The sequence below is a fragment of the Armigeres subalbatus genome, chromosome 2 (assembly GCF_024139115.2).
Source record: "Armigeres subalbatus isolate Guangzhou_Male chromosome 2, GZ_Asu_2, whole genome shotgun sequence".
NCBI classification, from domain to species: domain Eukaryota; kingdom Metazoa; phylum Arthropoda; class Insecta; order Diptera; family Culicidae; genus Armigeres; species Armigeres subalbatus.
Genome location: NC_085140.1, coordinates 293,231,750 through 293,253,732, shown reverse-complemented (window position 1 = coordinate 293,253,732; position 21,983 = coordinate 293,231,750). Strand labels below are relative to the sequence as shown.

General features: G+C 39.7%; 1 protein-coding gene across 1 annotated transcript in view; it reads right to left on the bottom strand.

The window, feature by feature from the left end:
* The window catches only part of LOC134212419 (platelet-derived growth factor receptor beta), a 538,624-nt gene that overhangs the window by 84,530 nt on the left and 432,111 nt on the right, over positions 1 to 21,983 (bottom strand). Inside the window, exons 17-19 of the mRNA XM_062690252.1 lie at positions 11,451 to 11,608; positions 11,210 to 11,382; positions 10,762 to 10,829 (exon numbers count right to left, since the gene is read on the bottom strand). Of these exons, the coding sequence (XP_062546236.1) occupies positions 10,762 to 10,829; positions 11,210 to 11,382; positions 11,451 to 11,608 (399 nt within the window). The remainder of the gene's footprint in view (positions 1 to 10,761; positions 10,830 to 11,209; positions 11,383 to 11,450; positions 11,609 to 21,983) is intronic.

Here is a 21,983-nt window from a genome sequence, read left to right as displayed (position 1 = left end):
AAACACCCTTAACAGGCTGGCAGGGTACCCGGGTACCCACGAAACTAAAATGCTTATATCTCTAGAAATTTACAATCGATTTCAACAATTTTAGGCTTATTCGATTCAGAATTTTACAAGATGTTACAAGGATGAACCGATCCGGTCAATTAAATTCCTGGAAAATCTGGATTTCCAGGAACATGTCCTGCATAAATGATACTGATTGTGGATTTCGATAGCTAATCAGCTATACGGTTATCAAACTTCTAGAAATTTCATCAGTAGATTGATTCTTATCAATTTGGGTCCATCAGAAGTGCAGATTTTCGATTGGCCATTCCAAAACATATTCCTCGAGGGGTCATAGGTGACCATGAACATTGTTCAATGGAACATCAACAATATGGGTATCAAACTTCATGAAGTTAACTCTTGCGTATGTCCCTAATGATCTTAGGCTCACCAGACAAGTTGACTCAGGAGTGGCCATTCTGGAACAAGTTCCCCGGGAGCCGGGGTTGGCCAAAATTATTTCTCATTGGAACCCCAACAATATGGGTGTCAAACTTCTTGAAATTGTCTCAAGTGTTTATTTCTGATCTATTTAGGTTCATCAAACAAGTTCACCCCTGGATCTCCAATTCCGAAATAGGGTCCCTGAGGAGTCAAGAATGTTCATTAATATTTTCAGAGCTCATTGTTTTAAATCAATTTATCTAGCAATGTGAGTGCTAAATAATTGCAAGGACCACTCATTGACGCCGAGTGACCAGCAGGAGACCCACCATAAGATTCCGGACACTCGGAGATATGATCGATTCCAGAAATTCTTCTAAACAGATGTGACTTTTCATAAACCGTTTGTTTTAACATTGTCACATCAAAACCAATGCATGCACTACTCTTCGATCCTAGGTGGCCTCTATCTGATACTACGAAAGTTTGTTCTAGAAATTTGTGCCTTTTCTTATAAACAATCCGTTGTAAAGTAATGTCCAGGGTCATTAATTGACTCCAGGTGGACACTAAGTTATCCTTGGGAAGCTCCGAATCATCCGGAGCAGTGGTTAATACTTGAAATTCGTCATTTGTTGTGAGAGCAAAATTAATGCAGTGGCTACCTGGTGGTCCCCAAATGGGGAACAATTTCCATTTCTTTTCCTATACCTTCAACTTGACTATTCTAGCCATTTCTGCTAGAATTGGAAATGAAATAAAGAGCTCGTTTCCTACATCCAATAAGAAATTCCATCAGTTGCTTTCTATCTATAACATTGACAGTTCATTAACCAAGACGGACCTCTGCCTCTCGAACCTTAACCCAACAATTCTAATAAATTCCATACGAACAGAGGTATATTCGGCTTGCAGTGGGCGAGTAATTGCATCATAATTTCCACCCCCTTCCCTACATTGACTTGCATTCTGAGTCCACTGATAATCTGTGTGAAACAAAAATTTGTAACTAGATGCGCTCCCTCAGTATATGAAGAAACTGGCTAGTCAGTATCGTCGTTCCAGTTTCAAAATTTACCTGTCTGGCCGTGAAGGCCGATGAGATGTCGACGGATGAGATGTTTAGCCTGAAGATGATCCTTTATGAATTTCGGGAGTACAACTTGCAGACTCATTATCTGTCTATTGATTTCAAAGCAGCGTACGATTCAGTGAAAAGAAATTAGCTGTGGCAGATAATGTCTGAACACGGTTCTCCGGCAAAGGATGATACGTGCAACGCTTGACGGCTCGAAATAAAGTATTCGAGTTGCAGACGACGTATCAACCGCGTTTGTGACCGTGGAGAGATTGAAGCAGAGTGATGTGCTTTCAAATTTATTGTAAATATTGCACTCGAGGGGGTGATTAGGAGATCTGGTGTGCAGAAGAAGGGCACTATCATCACATGATCGCATATGCTCCTGATCTTTGCGGATGACATTGACTACATTGGTAACGATCACAGGGCAGTAGTGGAGACTTTTGCCCTAATGAAGAGGGAGCAGGCGAAGATACGCTAAATCATCGACTCTACCAAGACGGAGTACATGGTTGCGGGTAAAGATAAAGGTAGGCCTATTGGTGTTAGTGCTGAGGTAGTGCTTGTTGGGAAGTTGTTGAAGAATTTGTTTATCTTTGAACACATGACATGTGACAATGACGTTTCCTGTGAAGTGAAAAGACGTATTGATGCTGCGAATAGGGGCTTCCTCGAATATTCGAAACGAAATTTTCTCTGATTCGTTAGGATGTAAAAAGAGGTGGACCGGAAAGCTTTTGGGGTTTTCGAGCGAAAAGTGCTACGTACAATTCTCGATGGGAAATTAGAAAAAAATGTGTGGCGCAGACGCATAAATCACGAGATGTATCAAGTGTATAAAGAAGAAAATATTGTGAATCGTTTAAAATACGGCAAACTCCAGAGGGCCGGTCACTTAGTGCGAATGTCGGAAAAAAGAATAGCAAAAACAATATTCACCAGAGATTCGGATAGAGGCCAGCGACTTCGTGGTTGCTGCACGCGGTGGAATCGGACCTGGGAACCCTAAACGTTTATGAAAACTGGAGGAACATCACCCAAGATTGACAATTATGGAGCTCTACAATACGTCAGTCAAAGGTTGTGGAGTGTCTTCACTTGTCATAAGACGATTTCGAGCTATCCCAATTTTTTCCACCACTTGAAGTGAACGAACGATTTATTGAAAGTCGCAGCATTATTGGATGTATTGTGGCTATTCGTTTAGATTGCATCAATCATGCTCTCACATTTCTCAACATGCGATTTCTAAAATCTCAAAACTTTCTAGGACGACTTTAAAATTGGCACATCTTCGAAAGTTCCGAAGCTTCCAGATGCTCACCTAACAGCCACGCGGTGTCAATGAATGATCCTCAAATTTATTTTGATCGCACACAACTATAAAAAAAGTCGCAGCTTTCTAGGGCGAGTTTCTAGAATTGATTACCTTTTTGGCTATTCCGGAGCTTCTGGAGCACCACTTAGTGGCTTCCCGGGGTCAACGTTTGGTTCTTAAAATAATATTGCTCTCATTGTGATGCATAAATCGTTTTGTGAAACAGTATGGTTTATGAGGATGAATTTAAAAATTGTCCCTTTTCTCAAAATGTTCCGGAGTTCCCGGAGGACCATTTAGCGGAGTTTTGCTCTCACATTCATAACAAACCACTGTATTCTAGGACGATTTTCAAGAATTTGTTTTTACTATGGGTGTTCCGGACATTCAGCGCCAGATGATCAATGGTGGTCAATGCGTTGGTTATGCAATGATTTTACTCTCACAATCAGAGCTTGAAATAATCGAATATTTTTGATGAAGTCCATCGGCCTTCTTTGTCACCCTCACTTCGTACATATTCATATTCGACTGAACATTGACAATTTCCGATCAAATATCAGTCACTGAGTATTTATATAGATTTCGTTAACTAATTTTTTTGGCCAACCTAGACCAAACACCCCCCCAACTCCCTCCCCACCCTGGAAACTTGTTCCAAAATGGCCACTCCGGACTCAAATTGTCAAGAACACACGTTAGAAATAATTTCAAGAAGTTTGATACCCATATTGTTGATGTTCTTTTGAAAAGTGTCCATGGCCACCTATGACCCCTCGAGGAACCTATTCTGGAATGGCCAATTGAAGATCTGCACGTCTGATGGACCCAAATCAATAAAAATCAACCTGCTGATGAAATATGAAGAAGTTTGATACCCATATTGCTATTTACCTATCGAAACCCACGATCAGTATAATCTATGGAGGACATGTCCCTAGAAATCCCGGTGATCTGAGGGTCCGGGCCAATCCTAAAACAGCATGATAAAGGACAAAATTCTGAGTCGAATGAGCCCAAAATGGTCGAAAACGGTTAAAAATTGCCTAAGATATAAGCATTTTAGTTTCGTGGGTACCCGAGTACCCTGCGAATGGTAAAATGGTAAAATGGTAAACAAATGTCGGAACCCCTCCCTCCACCCCTCCTTAATCAAAATTTCAGTTAACCCGTACAATCGATTTTGGCCGTCATTATTGTGGATAAGACAGAGTTTGAACCTCCTACTATGTAAATTCATTTAGATATCGCGAATTGAATTCCAAAAAGGTACCCGGGTACCCAGCCGGCCACACAAGGGTTAATCTGGAAATTAGAATGTCTGTCCCTACGCTTCATTTTATTGACGCTGAGGCGTGATGTGATTTTCAGGATATACTTGACTACCATGTTACCGTTCCGTACTGATGAAATTGACCAAATTTGAATGCCTCCGGAATAACCAGAAAAAATCATTGACTGTATGAAAAATCTCCCTTTTGTCATTAACTGTTAAAAACCTTAAGAAAAGTCGATCCATGGAAAATATATAACGGCATAGATAGCATTCTCTTAAAAGCAACACTAATAACATACAATCCCACACTTTTTTGATGGGTTTCGTCCACTTTATTTGTATTTGGTTTTAGATTCCTGCCTAAAATATTGAATTTGTTTGAATAATATTTTGGAGCTATTTGGAGGAATCAATACAAAACAGGGCAAATTGATGATTATTTAGATTACGACGGGATAGCACAATAAGGTCTAAAAACGGGACTGTCCCGTTAAATACGGAAAATAGACAATTAACTTTGATTGGACTATAAAATATTGATAACAAAACATAACCACTACCGTGTCAGTGACCGAGCCGGTTTATTTTTAAATAATTTCAATAAATGCAAAATCGATCTGACAATTCCGGGCAACGCCGGGTATATATAGCAAGAATACAGCAATGAAATACTGTTTATGTAGCAAGCTCAATTTATTTTTTCTCCACCTTCCGGCTTCTATCCTCCACTTTAAACTCGTACCGTTGGCTATTGAGGAAGCAGTGTAGTCTGAAGATTACAAACCATTTATGCAATTCCTCAAAGCTACACCACCTGTTCCATCCATGGGTCTTGCTAGAAGAGATAGATTCCAAACATAGTCCAATTTGTAAACTCGTGACTGCTCAGAATAATATTTTCCCGGAACAATAGGAAGTTCAACAAAACTAATTGATTATGAAAAGACTGTTTATGCAATGAGATCAGTCGAATTGTTTTCTACCTTATTCGTCATTTGCAGCACGCATCCTGTAGGCCATTTGAGAATCCGAACAGTAGAAGGATACGAGCCATCAGTGCTATTTACCAAAGCTATACCCCTGCACCACTTGCTTCGTCGATGATTGTAGCTAGAACGGATGTATTCCAACCAACCCAAGTTCATGAATTCCTACCAGTACAGAATTTCTGCTGGAGCATGAATGAAGCCTTTTTTGATGAACCATTCTTCCTCATTAAATTGTTACAATGCTATTGTACCGAAACTGTAAGAGCGATTAGTGTCTTTGTTCAGAAGTTTAGTGGCTTTACATGTTAGTTTTGTGCAGCTAAACGTGCTTTTTAGCCTTTCTCGTACATTGAAAAATAAAGATTCGCTGAAAAAATAAGCTTCCAGCAACCACTAGGAGAAGTGCCACAAAAAAGTGACCATTTTGCCCCAGAATTCATCATTATGCCAAAAACTCATTTTTTTTCAAATTTTTTCAATTTCATGGCACCAAACGAAAGCTGTAGGTTCCTAGAATGAGGCCCATTGGGGATTCATCCAAAGTATAGTCCCTATAGCTTCTCTATTAGACACCTAAATGTGGACACATTGTGGAGCTTCGGTCTATGAAGCATAAAATTGCTTACAAATATGTACTCTGATGATTTCAGTTTTATTCGCTTCTACATATACATTTTTTGTGGGCAATTTTATCTATTGGGCGGTCGTCGGAATATCGGCCTCTCGGGAGAACCGGAACATCGGTAAAAGTGTCAAATTTGAAAAGTTCGTCCTGGAGCTTCGCATTTTTTTTAGTAACCATTCATACCGACGAATTGTGTAAACTGGCCATGCAAAATTACCATAAGAATCTTAATTTTAGTTTTCACGATTCAATCATCTTTACTTGTGATTTTCGCAAGAGGAAATCTAAATACATTAAAATGAATTTCTGTCTGTACTTTATAGACTCGCAAACTACTAAATCTAGTTTGTATGCAGGGTTTTTTAGGGCCGGAAAAGGTTGAAACAAATGAAACACACATTTCTGCATCACTCGAGAACTAATCTAACTGAGGAGATCGTAGTAGTCTGTTGTGGTGCACGGACGTTCAAAAGAAATCTGCTACAATTTTTTTCGTGGCTATCAAATTCAATTTTTCGTGGAATTTTCGTGGAGCAAAATGATGTGATGGTTGTATGAAATAATAAATTAATAATAAAAATATAATCATATTGATTAAAACGTATACAACATTAGTGAAATTATAATCATAAATAATGTCAAATTTGTCAGACATTTCATTAGGGGCAAGCCAGAGGCTCTCCCAAACCTAAGCGATTTCATCGCCGCGACGGCGACAACTAGTCGCCACGATTCCATCATTGCGTCGCTGTAGGCAATGTTCTACATACGCTTCCATACCAATGGCGACAGAATCGCTGGCGCCAAGCGATAGAGTCGCGTCGCGTGTGTTTGGGGGAACGAACGATGCGACGCGACGCGACTCACGTAAAAGAATAACAATCATTATCAACAGGCTGTCAAATTGCACTGTCGCATCGAACGTCGCGTTTACTCTGGCCCGCCCCTATAGAGTGTTTGCGACGAGACAGACAGTTTTGTGACGATTGGTGTAGAGAACGGGTGTGCACGAGAAAAAATTAGAGTTAAAGAGATAAAATAGTGTTTAAATATTTGAATCGACCCTATTTGAAAAAAAATAAATAAAGACCCGACAATGACGCAGTGGGTACCCAACAAACAATTCAAGCTGAATAAGCTAGTTTTTTAGCTGCATAAGCCTATTTTTGGCTGAATAAGCGCTTTGTCAGCTACCAATGTATGTTGGGTAACTTTTAAATCAGTGCATGCTCCCTGGTAATGGCGTTTAATCTATGAAGTGTAATTACAAGTTGTGTTTGAGTGAGATAGTTGTGTTTGTCTGCGCTAAGAGTAGGTATCTGGGGTAACACGCACCCCCGGGGCAAAACAAACTTTTGGCATTTTTAGTGGTGATCCAGAAATATTTTCAAGAATGTTTACTTCTGCATTGGTAGATTCGAACTACATGCGCTGTAGTAAATACTCTGGAAGAACTGCCGAAAATGTACTAAAAAATGCCAAAGGGTCGTTTTGCCCCGGGGGTGCATATTACCTCAGTTTCCCATATTGTTTGAATTATTCTGGTTTTGATGCAATATTGATATTTTAGAGCCTGGTAAACTCTACCCATGACTGCATGAAAAAGATCAGCTATTGCCACGTGTATAGAGCTAGAATTTAGAAAGCTGTCATGAACTAACAGTATTGTTGGAAATTTTATGGTTTTGATGCAAGATTGATTTTTAGAGCTTGGTAAGCTCTACCCATGCATGCATGAACAAGATGAGCAGTTGCCATGTGTATAAAGTTGGAAAGATTTTTTTGTTTAAGCTTTATTTAGGTGTTTTTTAAGGTGATTATACAATCAAGCCAAGTGGTGAATTTCAAATTCACCACACGGTTTCTACTTCTGTTATGAAAAGTTTAAATTTGGCGTAATAATTGTCCTAGAATGCTGAAATTAAAGTCGATTGCTTAGCATAAGTAAGCAAACGATCTACGGATGTTTCATCCCCATCGGCGTTGTGGTTCTCTCAATTCGTGCTCTTGAAAAATCACTAGAAAAAGCACGTGGTTTCCAAGATGGCCGATTTGTGGCTTTGTTGTATAACCACCTTAATCTTAAAATTGAGTTGAAACACAGTAAATTTACAAAGTGTAAACTGAGATAAAGTAAGGGTGTTGTTTTGATGCCGTATTTATTTTTTCGACCCTGGTAAGCTCTACCCATGACGGCATGAAAAAAAGCTATTGCCACGTGTATAGAGTTAGATAGTCTAAATTGTGGTGAACTGGAACATAGTTGATTTTTTTTCTAATTGCTAATTGATGATGTGAACCTGGAAAGCTCAACCCATGAGAGCGAAAACAAGATCAGCTGAGCTGTGGTTTTCATGTAGAAAATATGTATATAGAACTAGGTTGCAAAACGATGGGTTGACATCAAGGAAGGAGCGTCCAACATAGCTCTGGTCCCCACAAGTTCCTATTTCATGCTTTCACGGGTCATCCGATGACAAAAGACTATCAGCTAAGGGTTGTGTACTTAATAGCTGGTAGTGCAGACTGGGCACTGTTGTCCTTTTGACATCAGCTAGTACGTCTCGAGCGTCTGTTCACCAGGAGGTGCGGCTCAAACAGCGTCTGCCTGGAACCCAGTGGCTGATTAACGAAATGCTGTATCGCGTCAGCTCTACCTAAGGTGGTAGCCCCACCAGCACGATGTAGGTAACGCGACCCCGGTAAGGTAGCCTCTCGTTATTTTTGGCAACCGACCCGGCAACGAAATGAGGACTATGATTGAAAACTCGGTACCTGGAATGTCAGGACCCTAAATGAATCTGGACGAGTGAGCCTTCTTGCTCGTGAACTGCAGAAGGTTGGAGTGAACGTGGTCGCTATTCAAGAACTCCGATGGTCTATATCCGCAGAACGTGAATTCCTAGCCGTGGACCCCACGGCCAACACTGCACTCAAATATAACCTCTAACACAACGGCGGCGGAAAAGCAGAGCAAGGAGTTGGTTTCGTAGTGATGGACAAGCAGATGAAGCGAGTGATGCGGTGGACACCCATTAGCGAACGAATCTATGTGATGAGGATACGGGGCAAATTCTTCAATTACAGCCTAATCAACGTTTACGCACCGACAAATGATAAATCCGACGACGTGAAGGACACGTATGAATGTCTTGATGAAGCCCATGGAGAGTGCATAAAGCATGACGTGAAAATTGTTATTGGAGACGCTAACGCTCAGATCGGTAGAAAAGACTTTATCCGTCCCATAATCAGTAGGAAGAGCCTTCACTCCGCTACCAATGACAACGGCCTACGGCTAGTAAATTTCGCTGCTGTTAGAGGGATGGCCATCAGTAGCACCTACTTTGCACGAAAGAACATTCGAAAGCACTCCTGGAGACACCCAAATTGTGAAACTTACAACCAGATAGACCATGTTGTGGTGGATGGTCGCCATTTATCGGATGTTATTGGTATGCGGACATTCAGAGGTCCGTACATTGACTCTGACCACTACCTCGTTGTCAATAAAATTCGATCACGGTTGTCAACTGTAACGAACGAAAGATCACTCCGAACGATGCCTTACAATATCCAGCGATTGTCGGCGGAAGAAGTATCGGCTGAGTACCGCCAGAAGCTCGACGAACGGTTAAGTGCAATTAACATTAGCGACAAAATCAACGATCTATGGGAGTCGATCCATGGAGCGGTGAGCACAACAGCACGAAAAGTGGTAGGCACTGCAGAGAGGCAACCCAGGACGGGTTGGTTCGATGTGGAGTGTCAGAGAGTGACAGACGAGAAGAACGTTACCAGGAAGCCGGATGTTGGTGTCGGGTATTCGATCAAATAGAGATCGGTAAAAGGAAGCAAGAGCAGTCGAAAAACCAACCCACCGCAGAAAGAAGAAAGAATATGAAGAAGTGATTAGCGAGGTGCAGGAAAAATGGAGCAAAACGATATGCGGAGGTTTTATGAGTCGGTCAATAGCATGCGGAAAAAGACAGCGCCATCTCCCGTCATGTGCAACGACCAAGAAGGAATTTGCTGACAGATAAAACCGAAGTGGCTTCCAGGTGGAAACGACACTTCGAGACTTTGTTGAATAGTGGAAGTGACTGTGCATAGGTGAACAGATTAAATATTAGCGACGATGGACAAGCTGTGGAGTCGCTTTTACTAGATGAGGTTAGAAAAGTTATTAAAGAGCTGAAAAACAATAAGGCTGCGGGGAAGGATCAGCTCCCGGCTGAGCTTCTCAAACATGGCAGTGAGCAGCTTTGTGAAATTCTGCACCATATTATGTCGAAAATATGGGAAGACGGGGAATTGCCTGCCAGCTGGTTGGACGGCCTCATTCAGCCTCAAAAGGGTACAGACTGGAGTACACCAATTACCGAGGAATAACCCTTCTTAATTCGCCGTACAAAATTATGACCCGTATTCTGTTCAACAGATTGATACCGCTCGTAGAGTCCTTCGTCGGCGAATACCAAGCAGGTTTTCGTGAGGACCGATCAACGACGAATCAAATGTTTACCCTGAGACAAATCCTTGATAAATTCCTTGATAAAATACGGCACTTGCGGCAAGCTATGTCACATATATGTTGCAATGCAACCATTAGTGCTTGAGGTCTACTTTCCATTACATAATTAAAATTCTGCCCCACTTTGTCCCTAAAGGTATTATCCGCCATTATGGCGAGCATGGAAAGCTGAATACTGCCGTTCTACGTTTCATACATCACACTTTCACAGTTGTTATCTACGAGGTTTCTAATACTATGTTTGCACTACTCATCAAGATAGCCGAATAACATGTTACAAGGCCCTAGTGCGAAGTCGTATATCATGCTAACATTATTATACTTTTATGCCAAAAATTGCCTCCGTAAATTCCGGACCGGGAATCGAACCCAGCCACCCAGCATGGTCTTGTTTTGTAGCCTTAAGGTGAAAATACAAAAACAAAGCCAAAAATTGGTAATCTTGGACATCACCTGCTTTTTGCTGAAATTTTAAATTTCAAAATACAAGTGGTACTTACTTTCAGTAACTGATGGTCGTAAAACAGTATCCGGTTGAGATATATATGATTTATCTGAGTTTGAGCTCCTGTAAAAGAAAGAAAAGAAATTTGTAATTTTTGCTCGTATTTTTTGAGGGATTCACAAAAAAAAACAAATTGACACAAAGTCTGAATGTAAATACATTATTTTGAAAATTCATAAGTTTTTTTAGGCTCATCAACCAGTTTCGAATTAAAAACTACATGTTTCAAAAAAAAATGAAGAAATAGTTTTCTAGAAACACAGATGAATTTCGATGAAAAATTCAATTTTCCATGGGAATTTGAAGGAATTTTCCTTGAAAATTTAGAGAATTTTTCCTTCGAAAATTCAGAGGACCATTTTTTTACGGGGAGGGTTAATTCATGGTCGATGGGAGTTCCTTCATTTTCTCATCTGTTTGTCAGAGGTAATAATTTCACTTACGAAGTGTGCAATATATCCATGTATTTGAGCATAGATCTAAACACGGTGCTTCCAGAATTGTCAGAGTTGGTTCGTGGTAGACTGACCGTTTCCGTTTCAACCATGTTTATTTCCGCTTCCAGGCGGGCCACTCGAGCCAGATGCTTCGCTCGGATTTTCCTCAAATATTCCAACTATAAAAAGATAATGAAAATAATTGAAATGTTGTAAAAATCCCAACCTAATTAGTGACGTGATTTACCAGATCTCCGCAACCTATGTATTCCATTATCATTGTGAGGGGTTCCTTGAGGGTGCAACATCCAAGCAGTGTTACGATGTTGGGATGCCTGCCAACCTGCTTCATCATTGTTATCTCGTCTAGGAACTCTTCGAACTCTGGCATCCGCTTAGGGCATTCTGAATAATAAAATGATGAGAATTGTTAGCCATATTGCACTGTTGAACAAGCTTCTTCAAGTATTTTTTTTAATGAATAATGAATCTGAATACTCGATTCTCGTAAGGTACTTTGAGGCACAGGGACAAAGCAAGCTTTATCACAAAATCAACTTAAAACCGTCATAAATGCCTTCAATCTCAATTAAATTTAAATGTTCCTGATTTAAACCTTATCACTTCTATCAAAATATAGAGCCGCATAGATGAAAAAAGCCAAGAGGATCTTGATAATGTCCCTGAAACTCGAACTATGCAAATCACTTTGATTAACCGTATCAGTTTATCTGGAAATCCGTGTTCGTGCTTAAGTTTTCATATATGGTCCCAATCGATTGTATCATATGCGACTTTGAACTCTATGAATAGATCATGTGTGGGCACGCTGTATTCGCGGTATTCCTGCAATATCTGGCGTACGGCGAACACATGATCCGGGGTAGAGCATTCACCCATATATCCCGCCTGGTACTGCCCCACTAACTCTCCTGCAATTGGTGTTAGTCAACGGCATAAAATTTGAGAGAGTACTTTGTAGACGGCGTTTATCAATGTGTTGCGCAGTAGTCGCTTCAATCCAGCTTATCGCCCTTTTTGTAGATGGGACACACGACACCTTCCATCCACTCCTGGGGCAGAACCTCATTTTCTCAAACCTCGGTAATTAGTCAGTGCAGCGCACTAGCCAGTGCCTCACCACCGTATTTAAACAGCTCTCCTGGTGATTGGTCAACCGCAGGGGATTTGTTGTTTTTCAGCCGGTTGATATCCTACTGGATTTCCTGAAGATCCGGAACCGAAAGACGTATGTCCTGCGCACATGCTCGCGTTGTTCATTACCATACCGCCATTGTTGTCTGCTACATCGCAATTCAGGTGCTTTTCGTTGTGCTGCCGCCAGCTTTGGATCACCTCACGCTCGTTTGTAAGAAGATTCCCGTTTATGCCTATATACATCTCAGGTTGTGGCACGTGGCCCTTGCGTGAACGGTTAAACTTCTCATAGAGTTTTCGTGCGTTATAAGCGCGTTACAGTTGCTTCGTATGTTCGCGGTCTCGATCAAACGAGAGATCATTCTGAAGAACCGATTTGTTTTCTAGATAAATTGTGGACGCAAAAAATTGTATCAGAAAATTTACCATTTTTTGGCGAGACAAAGTTCGCCGGGTCAGCTAGTTTTATTATAATTTTTACATCCTGAATAGCTGAATTGTTTAAAACTTGGTTAATTTCCATATTTTTCCAATCACCTATGATATATTGCAAAATCAGGAAAAGTAGACTTCAAGCGGGTGGGGGAGGGGTTTCAGAAAAGTCTACGAAAGTCTACCAGGGGGGAGGGGGGTTTGACAATGTGAAAATTCGGTCTACGTGGTTTGTGGACAGCCCCTAGTCTGTTCGGCCAAATGGTATATTCAGCCAAACAACTTTCGGCCTAGTGGCCATGGGCCAAGTGGCATTCGGCCGGATGGTTTTCGGCAAAACGGACCTTCCCCGTCTGGTGTTTAAACTACAACGCTACAATCTTCCCAGCTACCTGGGATCAATGCATCAATACGCACGACATCATCGCAGGCTTCTCCCAGGGCAGTATCCTCGGGCCCCTGTTGTTTAATCTGTTTACCTCCGATATGCCAGAGCCTCCAGAAGGCGGCAGATGTCCCCAGATAATACGTCTCTCGTCTATAAAGGTAGAGTGATTACTTATCAAAGCGCTAGAGGCAAAACTCCAGGACATCATCTTCCCCCACTCCCAAAAATCTTACGCCTAAGGATTGTAAAATCACTCTAAACGGCTCGACAGGGGAATGGGCCAAAGTGGCTGACTTCCCGAGTAAAGTCGAGTAACATTTTTTTTCCTATTCATTTATTGGCTCAAAAAGCCCCACGGAGCCGAAAGCTTTAGAAAAACCCAGATTAATCCACCTAAAGGTGATGGTGCCTTTCTCGACTTTCGTAAAATGTGTTTGCTTGAAAGTAGATGAGCTAGTAGCTAGGATTAAAAAAGAAAAACTTCTTTGTCCGTTCTATGCAAATCGGATTATCTCAAGCCAAGATATTTTAGATCCAGTTGAAAACGCGAGATCTCGGTTCGGTTTTCAACTTGATCTACAATATGCTAATAAGAATTTCTACAATTTTTTTCTTTTCCAATCTTTTTGATGTACATACCCCTGTTTTATTTTACCCAGTTATATATTTTAAAGATATCACATTTGGATGTTTGTTAAACTGAAGCTCTGACTACACAAAAAGAAAACGAAAATGTCATTCCCATCAAGCGAGCGGAGGGCAATATTTTTTATGATATGAATCTCATGACCGTCCTTCTACCAAACTCCCGTATGAAGATGGGAGGGAAGTGTATCAGTGTGGAAGCATCCGATAGTTCGTTTTCGGAGAGAAATTATAGCCTTTTGGAACAACTTTGTAGCACAAGAAAGGCAAAAAGTATTTTGGCCATAATTTCTAAGGTTATAGTCCAAGCTGGCCAATTTTCAATAGAAAATAATAGAATAGGATTCCGCGTCCAATGCAATTTGTTGTGAGTAAATCGATTGAGGGTAAGTGCATTAAAAATGAGCTAGACTTTTTTACGCGCTTTTTTATAACATAAAGCTTTTTGGCCATAATTTTTGTGCCCATAGTCCGACCTTCCAAGCATTTTGGCCATAATTTTTGTGCCCATAGTCCGATTTGAATAAGTACCAAAAAAGTGAGCTAAACTTTTCGCACTTTTGGTGCACGCACCGTACACACATACATACTAGAGTGGGGCGCGGTTGTATGGAAAAACGCAAACTTCGTCCGATCAAGTGAGATCAAGGTTTTTCTGAATCGTTTTGGGGTCCCAATCAACCTGTTCAAAATATGGGCGCGATTGGTTGCAACCTCGCATGCCGCATCGCGTTTTAAATTTACATGGAGATTAGTATGGGAAAACGTACTTTTTACAATTTTGCTCTTAGCGGCTTCAATTTATCATCAATCACGTGACTCAATACGTTAGCATCTAGTCTGGAAGATGCTGAAAGACTTTGCCGAAGAAGGAACGTAGCTGGAAGGTCTACAAAAAATGTTATTACGTTTCGAAAATTGATTGGGTAAACCATATGCAAGAAATCAATGTTTCTGCCAGCACTACCGGACAACCTATGGTTCTCGAAGGACAAAACCCATCTTCCTTCTCGTCGGATTTTTTTCTTTGTGAAATGAATCCGGATAGCTCCCATTAGCTCTAAAGCCCTATAATATCCATTATTTTGAAATAACACTCAATTAAATTACTGGTCTACGTAGTACGGCAGTGCTGGCAGAATAAACGATTTTTTGCATATAGTTTGAATACTCAATGTTCTAAGCGTTATAACTTTTTTCGTGGACGTTCCAGCAACGTGCCTTCTTCAGCAAAGTTTTTCGGCATCCTTTGGTTTATACTTTAACCCAATGTGCCACTTGGTTTACGATGAACTAAAGCCTTTAGTAGTAGAAATGCAAAAATGTACGTTCTCTCATACTAATTTCCATACAAACTTCAAACGCGATGCGGAAAGCGAGGAAGCAACCAATCGGTCCCAAATTCTGCACAGTTGTTCAGGACCCAGAATGGCTTCGAAAAACCACTGATTTGAAAAAATGACCATGACGCCCCACTCTAATACATACACACACAGAGACATCATCTCAGTTCATCGAGCTGAGTCGATTGGTATATAACACTATGGGTCTCCAGGCCTTCTGTAAAAGTTTGGTTTTGGAGCGAACATATAGCCTTTTCGTATACTTTGTAGACAAAATCAAAAATGGTGTTTCGGTCTTAACTTTCGATCCCATATTTCGATCTGGCCAATGTTCAATAGGACACATTGGGACAGGATACTGCGTCGAATGCAACTTGTTGCGAGCAAATAAACTGAAAATAAATGCCTAAAAATGAGTGACATTCTTTACGCGATTTTTTCGTAAAAGTTTGCATTTTAGCCATAACTGGCCATTTTTCAATAAGAAAACCCAGATTAATCCACCTAGCGGTGATGGTGCCTTTCTCGACCTTCGTAAAATGTGTGTGCTTGAAAATAGATGAGCTAGTAGCTAGGAGTAAAAAAGACAAATTTCTTTGTCCGTTCTATGAAAATCAGATTATTTATGGCAAAGATATTGTAGATCCAGTTGAAACCCGAAAATCATATTTTGTCCCATTCCCGGATGTCGCGACTGCATCGCGAGTGGTACCCGACTATGGCACAGTTGCGCACTACTCGCGATGCAGTTGCAACATCCGGAAATGCGAGAAAATGCGATTGTCGCGAAACCTCGGTTCGGTTTTCAGCTTGATCTACAATATGCTAATAAGAATTTCGACATTTTTGTTTCCTTTCCAAACTTTTTGACGTACATACCCCTGTTTTATTTTACCAAGTCATATATTTTAAGGATATCACTTTTGGATGTAAATTGAACCGAAGCTCCGACTACACAAAAAGAAAACGAAAATGTCATTCCCATCAAGCGAGCGGAGGGCAATATTTGTTATGATATAAATCTCATGACCGTCTTTCTGCCAAACTCCCGTATGAAGAGGGAGGGAAGTGTATTAGTGTGGAAGCATCCGATAGTTCGTTTTCGGAAAGAAATTATAGCCTTTCGGTACAACTTTGTTGCACAAGAAAGGCAAAAAGTATTTTGGCCATAATTTCTAAGCTAATAGTCCAATCTGGCCAACTTTCAATAGAAAATAATAGAACAGGATTCCGCGTCTAAAGCAATTTGTTGTGAGTAAATCGGTTGAGGGTAAGTCCATTACAAGTCAGCTAGACTTTTTTACTCGCTTTTTTATAGCACATAGTATATTTTGGCCATAATTTCTGTGCCCATGGTCCCAATTTTTAATAGAAAACAATACGACAGGATTCCGCGTCGAATGAAACTTGTTGGGATTATAGATAGTGGAATATATAGATGAGTGAAGATAAATCCTCTGTCTCCAAACGAACTGTCAAACGTGTCTCCAAACGAGTATGACGTCACGATTTCAATGGAAACGTTAAGGGCTGTGAGTGCGCGAGTGCACGGGCAGAAAAATCGACTCAGCCATGCTTTCGCTCATCTATATAGTCTACTATCTATAGTTGGACTTAAATCGGTTGAGGATAAGTTCCAAAAAAGTGAGCTAAACTTTTCGCACTTTTGGTGCACACACACACACACACACACACACAGAGACATCATCGCAGTTCGTCGAGCTTATACGTATATAACACTATGAGTCTCCAGGCTTTCTGTAAAAGTTTGGTTTTGGAGCGAACATTCAACCTTTTCGTATAAAAAGGCAAAAATGGTGTTTCGGCCATAACTTCCGATCCCATAGTCCGATCTAGCCAATTTTCAATAGAAAACAATGGGATAAGATTCTGCGTCGAATGAAACTTTTGCGAGCGACCTGAGAAGCACACATATTGCACATCAATCACAGTAACTTATATATGACCGGATTCAGTCACAATATGGTTACTGCAACCAGATTTGTTGAACTTGTGTTGCTTGGGGAATAGATGAAGTCTAAGTGCTAAAAAAGTGAGCTAGACTTTTTCGAACTCTTTTTCACAATAAATAGTAATTTGACCATAACATCTAAGCCCATAGTCCGATCTGGCCAATTTTCAATAAGAAAATATGAGACATTTTGCGTCGAATGCAATTTAATGCGAGCAAATCGGTTGAGGAAAAGTGCCTGAAAAATGAGTGAGTTTTTTTTTACGATTTTTCCATAAAAAAATGGTATAATTTTCGATCCCATAGTCCGATATGGCCAATTTTCAATAGGAAACAGCAGGACAGGATTCTACGTCGAATGCAACTTGTTGTGAGCAAATCGGTTAAGGATATGTGCCCGAAAAATGAGTGACATTTTTTACGCGATTTTTTCGTATGAATTTGTATTTTGGCCATAACTTCTGATCCCATAGTCCGATCTGGCCAATTTCAAATAGGAAACAATGGGACAGGATTCTGCGTCGAATGCAACTTGTTGCGAGCAAATCGGTTGAAGATAAGTGCCCGAAAAATGAGTGACATTTTTTACGCGATTTTTTCGTATGAATTTGTATTTTGGCCATAACTTCTGATCCCATAGTCCGATCTGGCCAATTTCAAATAGGAAACAATGGGACAGGATTCTGCGTCGGATGCAGCTTGTTGCGAGCAAATCGGTTGAAGATAAGTGCCCGAAAAATGAGTGACATTTTTTACGCGATTTTTTCGTATGAATTTGTATTTTGGCCATAACTTCTGATCCCATAGTCCGATCTGGCCAATTTCAAATAGGAAACAATGGGACAGGATTCTGCGTCGAATGCAACTTGTTGCGAGCAAATCGGTTGAGGGTAAGTGCCCGAAAAATGAGTGACATTTTTTGAGTAGTTTTGCGCACACACACACACACACATACACACTCACATACACACACACACACACACACACACAGACATCACCTCAATTCGTCGAACTGAGTCGATTGGTATATAACACTATGGGTCTCCGGGCCTTCTATAAAAAGTTTGTTTTTGGAGCGATCATATAGCCTTTACCGTATACTTAGTATACGAGAAAGGCAAAAAATGGGACAGGAATCTGCGTCGAATGCAACTTGTTGCGTGTAAATCGATCAAGGTTAGGTGTCCGAAATATAGGTAACATTTTTTTGTGATTTTTCTATTAAAAACCCAGATTAATCCACCTAGCGGTGATGGTGCCTTTCTCGACCTTCGTAAAATGTGTGTGCTTGAAAAAAGATGAGCTAGTGGCTAGGAGTAAAAAAGACAAATTTCTTTGTCCGTTCTATGAAAATCAGATTATTTATGGCAAAGATATTGTAGATCCAGTTGAAAACCGAAAATCATATTTTGTCCCATTTCCGGATGTCGCAACTGCATCGCGAGTGGTGCCCGACTATGGCACAGTTGCGCACTACTCGCGATGCAGTTGCAACATCCGGAAATGCGAGAAAATGCGATTTCGCGGGACCTCGGTTCGGTTTTCAGCTTGATCTACAATATGCTAATAAGAATTTCGACATTTTTGTTTCCTTTTCCAATCTTTTTGACGTACAGCCACTCTCAAAATTGAGCGTACAGCATGGATTAGATGAATATATTCGAAAATTCCAAAGGAAATTTAATTGTTGGCTTGGTTGTTTCTAATGCATTTCAATATTCATCCCTTCCTTCAATGTATGCGTACATAAAATGGTTGAAATTTTTTCTCTAAAGTTCATTTATTTGAAAATTATATCAAAATACGCCTATTAGATGTGACAAAATTGAGCGTACAGCTAATGTTTTTCTATAAAATTTCTTATTATAAACACGATTAATGTATTTTAATATTGTTTTTTCATGATTATATTTATAATAATAAACATCCGCTACTTAAACATTCAATGTTTTGAAATTAAACCATGTTTTGGTTAAAATAGCGAACAAGTGAGAAGTAAGAACATTATTATTTAACAATTCTATGCTGCTGGCCAAAATAGATGCTTTAAGTTATGGATTTCGCCGGCATCGTGTCTTATATATGATAGATAATCGAAATCGAGCGAGACATACGATAAATTTGGGAAAATGCAGTCGGTAAATGATGAAAACAGATGTAAACATACAAAGAAAACGACAAATGTTGGGAACGGCATATTTCAAATTAAGTATAACTTTTTCTAAAAGTCGATGTATAGGTAGCTTATAAGCTCAGGACACTCATTAATAATAATATTAATAAAAGAGGAGCACACGGATACATTATAAGATGACATTTTATATTTGAAGGCTCAGTCACCGTAGGAACAAATTTGGTTGAATCATTTAAATTCACCAAGATATCATTAAATAAGCTGCCGAACTCTTAAAAAAGTTTATTTTTACTCGCCACATGGAAATCATCCAATTGTATCCCTTATGGTAACAGACCGTGGAGTTCAATCCAAATTTAATTATGAAATTACGATTTTAAGCTATCTTTTCAATATTCAATCAGAAGTGCTCTACGGGATTGAAAAGTTGTTTTTATGTTCGGTACCTTAACATGCACCTTCTACTTTTAGAATTTGACTGTGAATGATTGGATTCAATAATATTACTCTTACTGATAGACCTGAGACAATAATCGAGCTTTAAAACAAATTTAAGTTAAAGACATACTAAATTTGAATTATGTCATTCCTAACATTTGTCGTTTTCTCTGTATGTTTACATCTGTTTTCATCATTTACCGACTGAATTTTGACAAATTAATCGTATATCTCGTTCGATTTCGATTATCTATCATATATAAGATACGATGCCGGTGAAACATACAAATTAAAGCATTTATTCTGCCCACAGGCATTGAATTGTTAAATAGCAATGTTCTTACCTCTCACTTGTTCGCCATTTTGATCAAAACATGGTTTAATTTCAAAACATTGAATGTTTAAGTAGCGGATGTTTATTATTATAAATATAATCATGAAAAACCCAGATTAATCCACCTAGCGGTGATGGTGCCTTTCTCGTTCGTTCAAAAGGTTTGGAAAAATCTAAAATAACTCCAATATGTGGATTGGTCTTATTTTTCATATTTGTTTATATGCCTAAAAAAAAAAAAATCGCGCCAAACGCAATTTGTTGCAAACCAATCGGATTAGCATAAGAGCAAAAAATGGCATTTTATTTTGTAGTTTTAAAATTAGTATTCTCGCCATAACTTTTGACCCAATTGTACGATCCGTCCAAGTTTCTATAGGAAACAATGGGACAAGATTCTGCGTCGAATGCAATCTGTTGCGAGCGACCTGAGAAGCACACATATTGCACATCAATCACAGTAACTTATATATGACCGGATTCAGTCACTATATGGTTACTGCAACCAGATTTGTTGAACTTGTTTTGCTTGGGGAATAGATGAAGTCTAAGTGCTAAAAAAGTGAGCTAGACTTTTTTGAACTCTTTTTCACAATAAATAGTAATTTGACCAGAACATCTAAGCCCATAGTCCGATCTGGCCAATTCTAAATAGGAAACAATGGGACAGGATTCTGCGTCGAATGCAACTTGTTGCTAGCAAATCGGTTGAGGATAAGTGCCCGAAAAATGAGTGACATTTTTCACGCGATTTTTTCGTATGATTTTGTATTTTGGCCATAACTTTCGATCCCATAGTCCGATATGGTCAATTTTCAATAGGAAACAACGGGACAGGATTCTGTATCGAATGCAACTTGTTGCGAGCAAATCGGTTGAGAATAAGTTCCCGAAAAATGAGTGACATTTTTTACGCGATTTTTTCGTATGAATTTGCATTTTGGCCATAACTTCTGATCCCATAGTCCGATCTGACCAATTTCAAATAGGAAACAATGGGACAGGATTCTGTATCGAATGCAACTTGTTGCGAGCAAATCGGTTGAGAATAAGTTCCCGAAAAATGAGTGACATTTTCTACGCGATTTTTTCATATGAATTTGCATTTTGGCCATAACTTCTGATCCCATAGTCCGATCTGACCAATTTCAAATAGGAAACAATGGGACAGGATTCTGCGTCGAATGCATTGTGTTGCAAGCAAATCGGTTGAGGATAAGTGCCCGAAAAATGAGTGACATTTTTTACGCGATTTTTTCGTATGAATTTGTCTTTTGGCCATAACTTCTGATCCCATAGTCCGATCTGACAAATTTTAAATAGGGAACAATGGGACAGGATTCTGCGTCGAATGCAACTTGTTGCGAACAAATCGGTTGAGAATAAGTTCCCGACAAATGAGTGACATTTTTTACGCGATTTTTTCGTATGAATTTGTATTTTGGCCATAACTTTCGATGCCATCTGGCCAATTTCAAATAGGAAACAATGGGACAGGATTCTGCGTCGAATGCAATTTGTTGCGAGCAAATCGGTTGAGGATAAGTGCCCGAAAAATTAGTGACATTTTTTGAGTGGTTTTGCGCACACACACACACACACACATACACACACACACAGACATCACCTCGATTCGTCGAACTGAGTCGATTGGTATATAACACTATGGGTCTCCGGGCCTTCTATAAAAAGTTTGTTTTTGGAGCGATCATATAGCCTTTACCGTATACTTAGTATACGAGAAACGCAAAAATGGTATAATTTTTGATCCCATAGTCCGTTATGGCCAATTTTCAATAGGAAACAACGGGACAGGATTCTACGTCGAATGCAACTTGTTGTGAACAAATCGGTTAAGGATAAGTGCCCGAAAAATGAGTGACATTTTTTATGCGATTTTTTCATATGAATTTGTATTTTGGCCATAACTCTCGAT